At 39.7% G+C, this 12,724-nt stretch overlaps 1 protein-coding gene across 1 annotated transcript in view; it reads right to left on the bottom strand.

The window, feature by feature from the left end:
* The window catches only part of grin3ba (glutamate receptor, ionotropic, N-methyl-D-aspartate 3Ba), an 83,078-nt gene that overhangs the window by 16,955 nt on the left and 53,399 nt on the right, over positions 1–12,724 (bottom strand). The window contains exons 5-8 of the mRNA XM_006798767.2: positions 11,936–12,172; positions 6,270–6,416; positions 4,889–5,034; positions 2,024–2,139 (exon numbers count right to left, since the gene is read on the bottom strand). Coding sequence (XP_006798830.2) covers positions 2,024–2,139; positions 4,889–5,034; positions 6,270–6,416; positions 11,936–12,172 — 646 coding nt within the window. The remainder of the gene's footprint in view (positions 1–2,023; positions 2,140–4,888; positions 5,035–6,269; positions 6,417–11,935; positions 12,173–12,724) is intronic.

Raw genomic sequence — 12,724 nt, 5'->3', positions numbered from 1 at the left:
ATATCAATGAGACCTGCTTTCCCTTCTTCACATTCATGAGTAATGGCTCAGCGCTGTCCCTGGGCTCATTTTGTACAATGCAATGAAGAAAGCACTAGATAATCTCCAGTGAACAAGAACTGTAGAGGAAGTAGGGAACGTGGGAGTGGGGTCTTTCTGAGGTGACACTTTGATTGACAGAGAAATAGTATCAAAGATAGTGTCTGGTCCCAGGTGGCACCCGTACTAGCTTCTATTTATCGTCTGTGTTTCTGTTTGTGCCTGTATCAGTGATACGAGGAGAAAAGAAGTCTGATATGAATCAAATACACAAATGCATGCACCAGCACACAAATGCACACCTACAGTAATATGCATGGACATAAATAAACATATGTGGTCATGCGTGAGCTCCCAGCGCCAATTCTATCCTAGTAAAGAAAAAACCTCCTGGTGACTAAGCTACAATGGGTTAGAGGTTAAATGTTTGATATATCCAATAAATGTGTTCCGCTAGCAGAAATTTCACTTCAAAGTCACCTTCAGAATGTGTATACGTGCAGACGGCATGTGACTAGAATACTTTTAAACTTGCTATAATAGCTAGAATGCTTTATTTATCTCGACGAACGGCAGAACCTGAGATTTATTGGCGCTGGGACATAATTTCTTTCGGCAGGTCGTCAGCAGCGTTTATTTCTAAAAGTGTTATAATTTACTCCTGTGTGTGCGTATGTGTGTGTGTGCACATCACTGCAACTCCTACTACTGCTACAGTACTGCAACTTCTTATGTTGCAACTTTTTACAGTATACGGGGCCATAATAATCACGTAAAGTAATCAGTTAGAGTTATTGTTGATACAAATGATCAATGGCTACAGCACACAGTGTAATTTGTCTTGTATTAAACCCTCCAGAAAAGAATGATATAAGCCCTTTAGACCTTTTTGCAAATAGGGGCAATGCTGTTTACCTTGTAAACAGATATATTATATATTTCTTTGCATACATAAATCTTATTTACAATATTTAAAAGCTTCTATTATTGTAATATTTCTTCTTTTCCAACTGTACCTCAGTGACACGTGCAGAAGGAAAATGTTGGAAAGAAGGAAAAAAAAACAAATTTAGCTGCACATGTTTTCTGTGCACGTCTCTGAAAATATTATGGTTTTTGGGGCAGAAAAATAAAGTGTACCAAGAAAAGAATCACGCACACACATCAGTGCCAGACTCTCAGATATATTCATGGAGCAGTGTGCAAAAACTTGAATCTGATATCCCCCTGTGGGGGTCATTAGCTATTTTCTGATTGGCAGTGGATTTTTTATTTTTTTTACATGTTTTTTAAATGTTCTTGGAATGTCTAAGCATCAAAGTCCAAAGTGTTCTGACTGGGTCAGTCTTGTTAATAATAGATGGTTGAATACTTTTACCCCGGAGCGTTATAAGTTCCAGTGAATCACCGTGTTATTCTGTCAGTCATGTTGTTTCCTTAGCTACTACATGACTGACTACAGCATTTGAAATGAATCTGCATATATCTATATCTATATGGGTCTCCCATTGCGTTAAATTCACTTTGACCTGCCTTGAACAGTCAACTTGACCAGTGATAACATAGCAAGGAGGAATGAGCCTTTAAAAATGCATGCATTAGCTAGGACTCTATCCTCACAGCACTGACTCTGGAGAGCAGGATCACGTGGCCCACACCTCATGTGTGGCCGTCCACACATATCCTGTGGATATATACTATAAGCAATCAAAGAGCTAGACTAGCAAAGGTCAGTAGAAAATTTTAATATATCCCCCAACCCTGAGTTAAAGTCCTGACCTGAATTATTGTTTCAGTGGACCTCTAAGTGTGTGACTACATGAATAAATGTTACTGTTTTATAGAGTTTTGGGGTGTGCATGTGTATGCATGAGTGCTTTTCAACGCCTTTCAAGTTGATTTTTAAAAAACTGGCTTCAAACAACAACCACGGGCCCTCACAAGTGATAAAAACAAGTGTGTGAGTGTGTGCTAGTGTCTGTACCTTCAATAGCAAATGGCTTTCCCACAGTAAGTAGTTTGCAGTCTGCATCGATAGAGACCTCATAGTCCAACAGGGCTTTATCCATGATGAATGCATCCAGGGCAGGAGGATCTGTCCTTCACCACCAACAACACACACACGCACACACACACATCACAAGAAGTGAGAGAGTAACATTAATTGAAGACGATTAATCTTCGGTTTTACAAATCAGATTCTGTTTCCACACTATTCCTAAATCTCCAGACCTGCTCAGGAACCTTGGATTTAGGGCTGTTATGCCACTGTGTCATTTATACAGGGGATAAGATTAACTGCATTCTAATACACTATGTAAACACATACATCATTACCTAAACCAACATCCTCTGTCGCGGACTGATAAGGCATTATACACACTGCTGAAGACTCTCCTACTCTGGCAATATCGATCCAATTGACCCTGATTGACCCTTAATTATAGACTGTTCCTCTGTGTGCAGCCTGTGCTGCTGACCATGGTTGGCAGAGGATTAGTTCCAGGGAATAAGGCTTAACAGACAGGGTCTGAATGATAGACCTACACACAGATATGTATATATGTTCAATGCAGAGACTTTCAAAGTCATAATAATGAACAAATAAACTCAGATTTGAAAGGCATAAAGAAGACGTGTACAAATATAGTCAGTCCAATGGAAAAATAGACAAGACTGATCAAATTACCTGAAACTTGTTGTTATTCAGGACATTTACCACTAAACACTGGCTGACTTTACAAAGTCTTTGCAATGCTGGAAAGAAACAAAGTCTGTTTTTCTCTGTCTAGACCTGTCAAATGCTATGCACAGGGAGAAAAGTGGGGATAGAGAGTTCTTTTGGGACTAAAGAGAGTTGGAAGCTACCCGATGCATGGCCTTGGAATAAGAGTTGTGTGTGTGTGTATTTGAGCATGCCTATAAATGTATAAGCATGAGAGTGTGCAGGTACAACTGTAAGGTCTAAGCTTGTGTATGTGCACACGTGCGCACCATTTCCTCTGAGCTTATATGTTTGTGTGCACCTGCATGTGTATCGTGCCTCTCCAGGAGAAGGCTTGGGATTTTTCTTCTTTAAGATTTGACTGCAGTATTGGGGTCAGTAGTTCTGCCAACACAGTATTTTACAGCCTTACTCCAGTTCTCTGCACTGCTGTGACTTCCACTTCTGCTTTGCCTCACACGCAAACAAATGCCGCCTTCATCTTTTCTGTTCTCATCCTCTTTCTCTGAACAAGCGCTTTCTATCTTCCCACTTGAATCACAAAGTCAGCACATGCACCATCTCAGTAGCTCTGCTGGTGCTCTCTGGAGTAGGCATTGTGTCTGAGAAGTGTGTGCGTCATTGTGGTTGTGCTTGGTACAGTACATGGGCAGGATAAAGTTTTATTTTTATTTACTATTTTTGTACTCTGTGAATCCAGTCTAGTGTTTTTGATGTTTAAGGGGTCTAACCTGGTAAAACGATCTGATTTTACATAAAATAAAATGATAAAGTAAAATTTAAAAACCTGCCTCAAAACAGAATCTTGTGCCCAAACATTTAATCTTTCTGTCATAAGCCCTTTTCTTTATTCAACAGCAAAACTATGAGCGATGAGATGCCACAAAAACGAAATGCGAATACTAAATGTATTGCCACTCTCATCCTCGATTGCTGGTAATCTGATGGAGAAGCTAAATCCAGAAGACCGCTGAAGGCAAAACAGTTTAGGCTGCCAGAAACCAAAGTGGGTTCATCCTCAACTGCTTAAGGAAAGCCAGCTGGTACGGAAATAACAGATTTGCTAGATGTGGAGGAGTGAAGGACATGTAAAATAAATAAAAAAGTAAATATACAAAAGCAACATAATTTGTGAATGACTAATATAATGAATGACGAGTGTGAACATAGTCTAATTAACTGGTTATTCAGAATGATTATTTCTTGGATTCCTCTGTATGACCTTTCAGATCATCTTTATAACTTCTGTAATGAGGTTCATTTATTTCATCCACATCCTTTGCATGACCCTTATGAACAGAACTACTTTCTGTTTTCCATTCATTTTTATTTTCCCCATCACTTAAATTTGTTTTTTAAGTGAAATTTGTTGTAGCTCTTTCTTTTCACTTTCAATAATTTATGTAAAGCATTTTCAATTTCCTTTGTAAATTAAATGCGATACAAAAATAAACTTGTCTTCTGTGCTTGCTTTCATCTGCTTTCTGTCCCCATTCGACATCAGAGTGAATAATTTTTTCTCAGCACTCCCTACATCAGCCTGACCCTGACCCTTATTCATCCCTCATTACAAAAAAAAGTCTAATTATTTCTTTCTTTATAAACTACAAGGACTAATGAAATATAATTTATGTGTTTTTACCTCGGTTACACCTTATGCTGAAGTGTGTCTAGATAAGGAAAAGCTCATGATTATGCATGGTTTAAATACATGCGGCTAGAGCACTGAGCACTTCTTCATATTTCTGTCACATGCACTTGAAAAACAGTGTGTTCTCTTAATAAGAAAACGCTGATAAATGGGTTGCACACAACAGCACTGCAGGTGTAAAGAAAGCAGAAATCATCCCCAAAGCAAAACTTGCATTAAGCTTGTAGCCTGTTCTTCATAATAATTCAAAATAAATATTTAAGAGAGAGAACGAGTAACATGCAAATTGTTGGTGCAATTAGTAGAACTGTTTTGCACAATGTGCATAGAAAATAAGTCCACTGAATATAGAAAGCCACAAATACGAGATGTGAACGTGACTAGATTTTTTTTAGGTTAGCAGGAAAGGAAAAGGGTAAAAATGGTTATTTTCAGTATTTCAGACAGTGTCCATGGATTTGATTGTTTCTTACTTTAACATGTGTACACCTTCTGGAGTGGTGGGTTGGTTGAAGCGTCTCATGTAGTCGTGCATCTCCGGGAAACTTTTCTTCATGTAATCCTCAGCACTGCTCTCCCTCACTGTACCAAAACGGAAGCCCAGGGACGGATGGTGCAGCTGTGGAGATGGAATAGGAAGGCATGGGTATAAGAGAGGGTGGATATGTAATGTAAGTGATGAATTCAGGTGATATCATCCTATTTAGGAGTTTAGATAAGGTGCTCCCTTATTCCCAAGGCGTTGCTACAGGAGATGGATCTCCGCATTTGATTTGATATCAATTTTTATACCAGATGTCCATGCTGATGCAACTCCGCAACCCTCCCATTTTTCCAGGCTTGTGACCAGAAATAGCGTGGGACATCCTGAGCCTGGGTTTTTGTCTCCTTCAGGTCTTGAACTCAGGATCTTTCAGATGTTAAAATAAGTAAAATATGTACTTGAGCTGATTTGCTTGACTACAGTTTTGATTTAAGTATTTATTTTCTTTGATTCCTCTCTTGAATAAGCCCCTAGCACCACCAGGCGCCACATTTTGCTCTGATTTCAGGGCTGAACAACAAGTTTCCTTGAAGGATGGGAAACAGTGTATATACCAGGCTTTAAGGTATGTTTTCTCATATTGGTGAGTATGTGAGAAGTGCTACCCAGTCAGCAGTGACATCTATATTAAAGTCCAGCAATTTTAAAGGAGGCAGTGCACACAATGGATCAACTGCCATGGGTGTGTTTCTTGCACAAAACACAACAAACAACACTCCACTGCATCCATTTAAGTAATGGTTTTACTACATTTTGCTGGGGCGGAACACAGCCCTATTGTCGGCAGTGGGTCTCCAGTGGGAGTGGAAGAAAGTATTTTTCCCTTATTAAAATTAAGTCTTGGTTGGATAGTTTGTTATATAGATATTGTGCATATTCATGTGCATAACTTTAATTGTCTGTTTTAATTTACCCTTGCCATTAGCGGTATAGTTTGGGCAGGAAGCTTTTAAAATTATTGTTTGATTTATGCACCATTTTAACTGTGGGCTGGGAACCTGCCTCAGTGAGTTTCCTTTGATAGGCTTTCTTCGATGCATATTGATGTTTGGAAACAACAACAACAATTTTGGTTCTCCAAAACTTCCAGCTCCCATCTTGATCATCTTTAGCCCAAGAGAGGGCAGCTATCACGATGGGGCACATATTAAATTCACAGTACTCCTGAACTCCCTACAGAGTTTAGGGAAATGGAAAGCAATAAGCCTTCACAAATATTTCACTGTCTTCTCATTAGTTCATCCTTGTGTAAGATTATTATGTATGCAATTTCTGGAGTTGCATGTTTGTGACCTCGAAAGTGGTCTAACCTTGTCATCATGAATCCCTGAAACCTGCTCGAACGTCTTCTCCCCCACCATTACTGCAGCAAGGTTGGCCGTATAGCTGGACAGCACCAGTAAACAGAAGATAGCCCAAAGGTTCATCAAGAAGCGTCCTGTCCAGCATTTAGGGGTCTGTAGAGTGGAGACGTATGAGAGGTGAAACTTGAGTTTGGCTTACGTTTGACAGAAACTAGGTTTGAAAATATATATGTGAGAAAGGACAAAAGCAAAAAAAAAGAAAAGTGTTTAAAAAGGTCCTTTCAAATGTGTCCCAGCTTCAGATATGCACCCTCTTCATCCAGTTCTGCTCCCCAAGAAAAGGCAATCCCATTTATTAAAACAGAGCAAAAGAACATCTAATGCAAAACACAAAATCTAACAAAATGTGACTGTTAGTGTGACACGTCAAAAATATCTCTCCGTGAAATTGGCTGCTTCGGGGAATGAATCCACCTGAACACTGTGATCATTTATTTATTCCACCAATTAAAATCCACTTAAAAGAAGAAAAGAGATGAATTTCCAGTGTTGTAAGGGCTTGGGATTAATGAGATATTAATTATACAAACAAGGTTGTAACCCATTATAAAGGTTTTTGAAGTGTTTCAGAACTCTTTGCACAATTAATTGGGGGATTCAAAAGGGAGAAACAGAGAATGGCATGCACAATACAAGCATAAATTGTTGTTGTTCTAATTGTTGTGAGCTTTTTGTTCTATAAGCCTGTCGCACTAATAATAAGGGCAGAGTTACAAGTGGAAATTTTGACTGAGGATCATCTCAAATAATTTTTTTAACATTATCATTACCCTTATGCCCTCGAATTGCAGTGTAGCAATGACAATCTTAAAACATGGATTCAGAGAGTCACAGTTTCATGTTTAACAAACCTAAGGAACCACTGCCATTAACCTGCAGTGTGGAGCCAACGGTCAGGACAAAGTTTTATAGCCACACGTAATTAGCTGCTTAATAACTTGGTCAAAACTCATGTTGTCTAGATACTCTCAATTCACTTCACAGCTCAGGATGAAAGTCTTAACAGCATGGTGGTATGCTCCTTTCTTTCTTGTTGTTGTTTCCACTGCTGCACATGTGCATAGAGCAGCACAGAATAAAAGCATTGCTCAGTAAATTATGGTACTCAAACTAACACTACTAGTAGCTACTGTTAGTGCAGTAAGGGGTTCACGACTGGTTTTAACTCATCTACTGTCAGTGTTGGGGAGTAACGGAATACATGTACCGCCGTTACGTATTTAAAATACAAAATATGAGTAACTGTATTCCGTTACAGTTACCGTTTAAAAAGGTGGTATTCAGAATACAGTTACTTTGTTGAAATAAATGGATTACACGGCGGTACTTCCCTGTTTCATATTGTGGCGGGTCAGGACTGTTTGGGTTTTGTTTGACAGCTACTTTCTGTTTGTCCAGGTGGCAGTGTTACGGTTGCCATGGTTACAGGGTGACGCTCTCTCTGCGTGTTTCCTGGGTGAGAGAGCGCCTTTTTGTTGTTGTTGTGCTAAGCTAATAGGCAGAATGCTACCAGTATAGCTCTAAAGAATGTAGCATCATGGGCAGTGTAGTCCGTGCTGCAGGGAGAATGGACTGCCATACACGTTATGTGTCTGTGAGCGAGGGAGGGAGAAAAAGGAAAAGTACGAGCTGTCATCGAGCAAAAACGGGAGCTGGAAGCATGTAAATATAATAATAACCACTGCAGCCAAGAAGAGTGCCTGACGAGCCCAGTTGTAAGTAAGCTATTAAGACTGGACTGTACACCGTGTTCGTGTTTTCCTCCAAAAACAATAAGTTCCGTTGGAGCAGCCTTTCAACGCCTCTCTCTCGCTAGCAAAGTAAAGCTAGTTTTCGGCTACGAGCCCGACACAGAACCCACCGTATTAGCCAGAGGTCCCTTTACTACGGTTCGGAGCCACGGACCTTCAGTAACAGTAATAAATCACAGCAATAGTACATTCATGTAGTTGTAAACAGCATGATAATATATTAAGTAATCCAAAGTATTCACAATACATTACTCTCATTGAGTAACGTAACGGAATACGTTACAAAATACATTTTGGGACATGTATTCTGTATTCTGTAATGGAATACATTTTAAAAGTAACCTTCCCAACACTGTCTACTGTATATGCTTCTTTTGTGTTCTTTGCTAAGTTTAGCTCTGACTGAGCGAAAGTAAACAGAGCTGTCACAAGAGCTTCAGGGATTATATTTTTTTTAAGTTCTGTTATTCTTTTCTTCCCCTGACACAACAGAGCTGGATTTTCATTCTTTGCACTTTTCATGGTAGTCAAACTACATGACACCACAGAGATACTGCACATGTACAGGTGCAAATTGATTGTCATAGTCCACAAATGTGCGTGACTGGTCTCTTTGATAAAGAGTGACTGTTGTGATCGAGACAATTACAAAGTACCATCCTGAAATAAATCTCATTTGTCAAGCATACGATGGAGCGAGACATTTGAAACGCCAGTATGCATTGTTTATTCACTGTCATGTGCACAAGTTTAACTTAGCCCTGCCTCAGGGAACAAACAGTTTTGAGAAATTAAAATCTCTTTTTGCCTATCGTTACAGCTTTCACAACTTTTTCAGCTATTCAGATAAAAAGACAGTGCTATTCACTGAGGCGGACAATAATACCCGAGAAGATGGTGGAACATAAGAAACCTGGCTGTGCAAGCCGTACATGAGGTTTGAGATAATAAAGAATATTGCTTTTAACGTCATGTGTTATCATTAGGCCTGGATGGGATCTTGCTCTGAAATAAAAGCGGAATGACTTTGATTTCATTTTCATGCCTGAGGTTTTTTAAACCAGGTCATTCGTGTGTATGCCCACTTTTACAAGGTGCCGGATGAGCTGCTGGAGACGTTCATAAGAAATGAACTGACCGCTGCTTTAACTGAAGTGTGCAAGCTGCTGAGGCTGATGCTCACCATTCCTATTACAAGCACATCTGCAGAGAGGTCTTCTCCCTGCCTGAAAAGGATTAAAGTCTACCTAGAAACACCTGTGGACAGGAGAGACTTGGCAACTTGGCAACAACTTCAGTGAAGCCTTTTGATTTCATTGACAGAGTTGCTGAGAATTTTTGCCAAAGTGAAAGATAGGAGAATGCCCTTAATCAAAAAGTAGAGGTGAGGAACTACACATACTTACATGGCCTGTCAGATCTCTGTTCCAATATTGTGAGTTTGCTTGCTAGCAATCCACTTTGGTTGTGAATGATTAGCTGATGGTGAGCTTTTTAAAATGCAACTGCATTTGTAAACTGAACACCTTTTAAGATTTTCTGTTGCCCCCATGAGGCTAAGCTAGCAGCCTTTTGCAGCCATTGCTGACAGATTGGGAATGTAACACAGGGTGTAAAAAAATAACTTTAAGAAATAACATATATTGGGTGAACTTGGACAAAAGCATTCTTCTAACTGCTAAAAATGCAGCTTTCACTGACATTTTAGCAGTACTGGCTAGAAAGCTAATTACGCTAACATTGGCCCCGCGGGATGGCTGACTTCTGTGATGTTTCTAGCTGACTGGTTTTAAAACATGAATCATTTAAAGGAGCTGTAACTGAAAGTGAACTCGATGGATACAAAAATGATACTATGGACAACTTGTGATTTTATTATTAGCCTAAATAATAAGGCTAAAGCTGTATTTCCTAGGCAAAACATTACAATCCTGCAAGTTAATAATGCACAGATAAAATAAACCCCTGTTCAATTTAAAGGCCAAGTATCGCTTAAAAGCGACTGCTAATTCATTCTAAAAGCAACAGTTCATCATCTAACACACTTGTTTTCAATCTCAAATGGCTTTTAAGGTTAGATATGTTGACAAGAACATTGCTATCTCGGTTATTTTTACCTGGGGTTGCCTGAGTGTAAAATCAAAGGAAATGAAGAGCAAAACAGAGCACTTAATGTTACTCTAAACCCTGATAGCAATGGCAGCTTCATATAGTACAATACAGTGATATCCTTGCTGTGAAACACAACCACACAGATTAATGGTTCTTGCTTGGCCTGCGGAAGTGATGCTCAGTTATTGCTATCTGTAGTAGTCAGGTATGTTGAGGATAACAGCTTATGTTAGAAGAGGAAAATCTAAATATATTCCTTAAGCATTTGTATTGCAGAAAGACTAAAAACAGACAAAATTTTTCAGTTGGTTTCCTTGTCTTGACATTCTCCTGATCATTAAAGTCAAGTTGTAAAACTCAACCCAGCAGTAAAGGTTTAGCAATCAATTTATTTCCCCCTTTCTTTCCCATAGCCTGAGTAAACCTGACTACTTGGCTGTGACCCAGCACACAGAGGTTCAGAGAGTTGCTCAAGGACATTTTAACAGGTCACAGGGCTGCTAATGAACACAACCTGTTAATTGACACATCGCCAATGCAATGATCAAACCTGTGACCTTTCAATAATGGGAAGGTCTTACTAATCATTCGACCGTTCTTCCACTTAAGTTGTTTTCTTAGCTTGCTTTAAGGGTAAAATGTGGTTTTGTATTTATTTAAATATTATGAGCGGCAATCTCACTATAAGGACAGGAATAATTTAAGGAAAAGATGTTACTGAAACTGAAACTTGAAAAGCAAGCAAGTTATCTTAATGATTGATTCTGGAACAATGTGAGGCTATATAAAACAAAGACTGCAGAAGACAGAGTCGTTATTCACTGGCAAATACATTGAGATTGTGTTTGTGCACCAGTGTGACTGTGGGTGTCACACGATCTGTTAAATCTGACAAGTTTTTGAAAAATGCTGTTACTCCAAAGGTACATTTAATATTTGTAATTTACATTTTCATACCGAACAAATGTCATGAAAATAAGTTGTCCTTTTTTTTTTTTTAAAATCTCTGAAGTAACAGACATTGTTTTTCAAGTTGCTTTCAAGTTATTAGATAAATTTGCCTCAGTCTGAGGATTTGACTTCCATTTATCTTTCGCAATTCTTTTTCTCCCTGATATTAACCTATGTCGTCGTGTTTCAACTTTGCCCGCTCGCATGCCCCCCCTCCTTTACATCATCCCCTTTCTGCCCACCTCCACATCACTGTCAATCTGTTGCTTTTCTCATCCCTGCTTACCCACTTACCCTTTCAACCCCATCTCACCATCCCTCTGTCAGCCTTCCTAATATCGTCTTTTTGAAACCTATTTCCTGATTCGCCTTCTCACCTTCCTATCCCCCTCACTGGCCCTCTTCTCCGTGGCTTCTTGTTTTTAACTTTGGGTCTGACTGCGTTGGGGAGCTAACCTCAACTTGCTCCCATTTTCACCACCTTCATCGAGCCCCATCATCCTCACCATAACTCCTTCACTCTCTGTCACTCACTTACCCTTTCACCTTTCTGTCCCTGTATGCGCATTATCCTCTCTGTACCTTTCTACTTCATCACTGCCTACCTTCTTAACCTATCCCCCATCAATCTTTTCTTCTCCCTAGCCACCTCCGTCATTTTTCTCTCTCTTTCAACTTTCCTTTGCCATTGGCAATAAGCATCCCATAAAGCATCCCCTCCCCCTCTTCTTTGCAATGACTTTTCCTCACCCCGCCCCACATGATACCAATTAATCACAGAGAGAAGAGCTTTGTTACCTTGGTGGCGACAGTGCGTCCAAACAGTATGGCGTAGCAGAGATTAAGAGCAGAGGAGTAGGAGAATACACGTAGTCTGTTCCGGCCATGGGGTGTCATGCCAAAGGGGCTGTTCCACTCATACAAGGTGAGGAAGAGCGCTGTGAGATGCAGCGTGACAAAAATACCCACCCACATGGACCAGTGGAGGGGCCACATGAAGGCTCCAATGGGAGCTGCAGTATCCCGGCTACGGACCTGTTGGATCAAATGCAAACACAAGAAGCTGACTTGAGACCGTTGATTGCCATGCATGGTTTGTATAAACTTCTGTTAATGACTCCTTGGCAAATTAGTTTTAAAAAAAATGCACACATTGTTTTTATTCCGTGCTATTTATTATTCAGCCAGGAGAAGAAATCACTTTTTAAAATGATGAATATCTCATCTTCAAATGGAGTTGTATTGTCAGATCATATCATGCGTTGCAGATTGTCAGCTATAGAGGGAAATGCTAACCAATCAAAGAATAGCTACAGCATGTTTGAGGACTCTGTCTCTCAAATGTCTCTTAGACTCATTACACACTCTTAAACTGCATCCAATTTTGAAGTTCAGTAATTAACATACACTCTCAACTAATGATCTCCCGCTCCTTACTACAATACCAAGGTGAGGGGGCTTAGGGTGAACAATAAGTAGCTGCAGGCCAAATGATTAAATCATACCGGCAGAGGCATAAAAAGTCAAAGTAACACTGAGGACTGCAGTGCTTTAACTTAAAACAGAGCACATTTTTAGGACATGCCA

This window comes from Neolamprologus brichardi, chromosome 19, assembly GCF_056152115.1.
Source record: "Neolamprologus brichardi isolate AB-2024 chromosome 19, ASM5615211v1, whole genome shotgun sequence".
NCBI classification, from domain to species: Eukaryota; Metazoa; Chordata; class Actinopteri; order Cichliformes; family Cichlidae; genus Neolamprologus; species Neolamprologus brichardi.
Note: the sequence above shows the minus strand (reverse complement) of the source record. Positions and strands in the feature narration are given on the sequence as shown.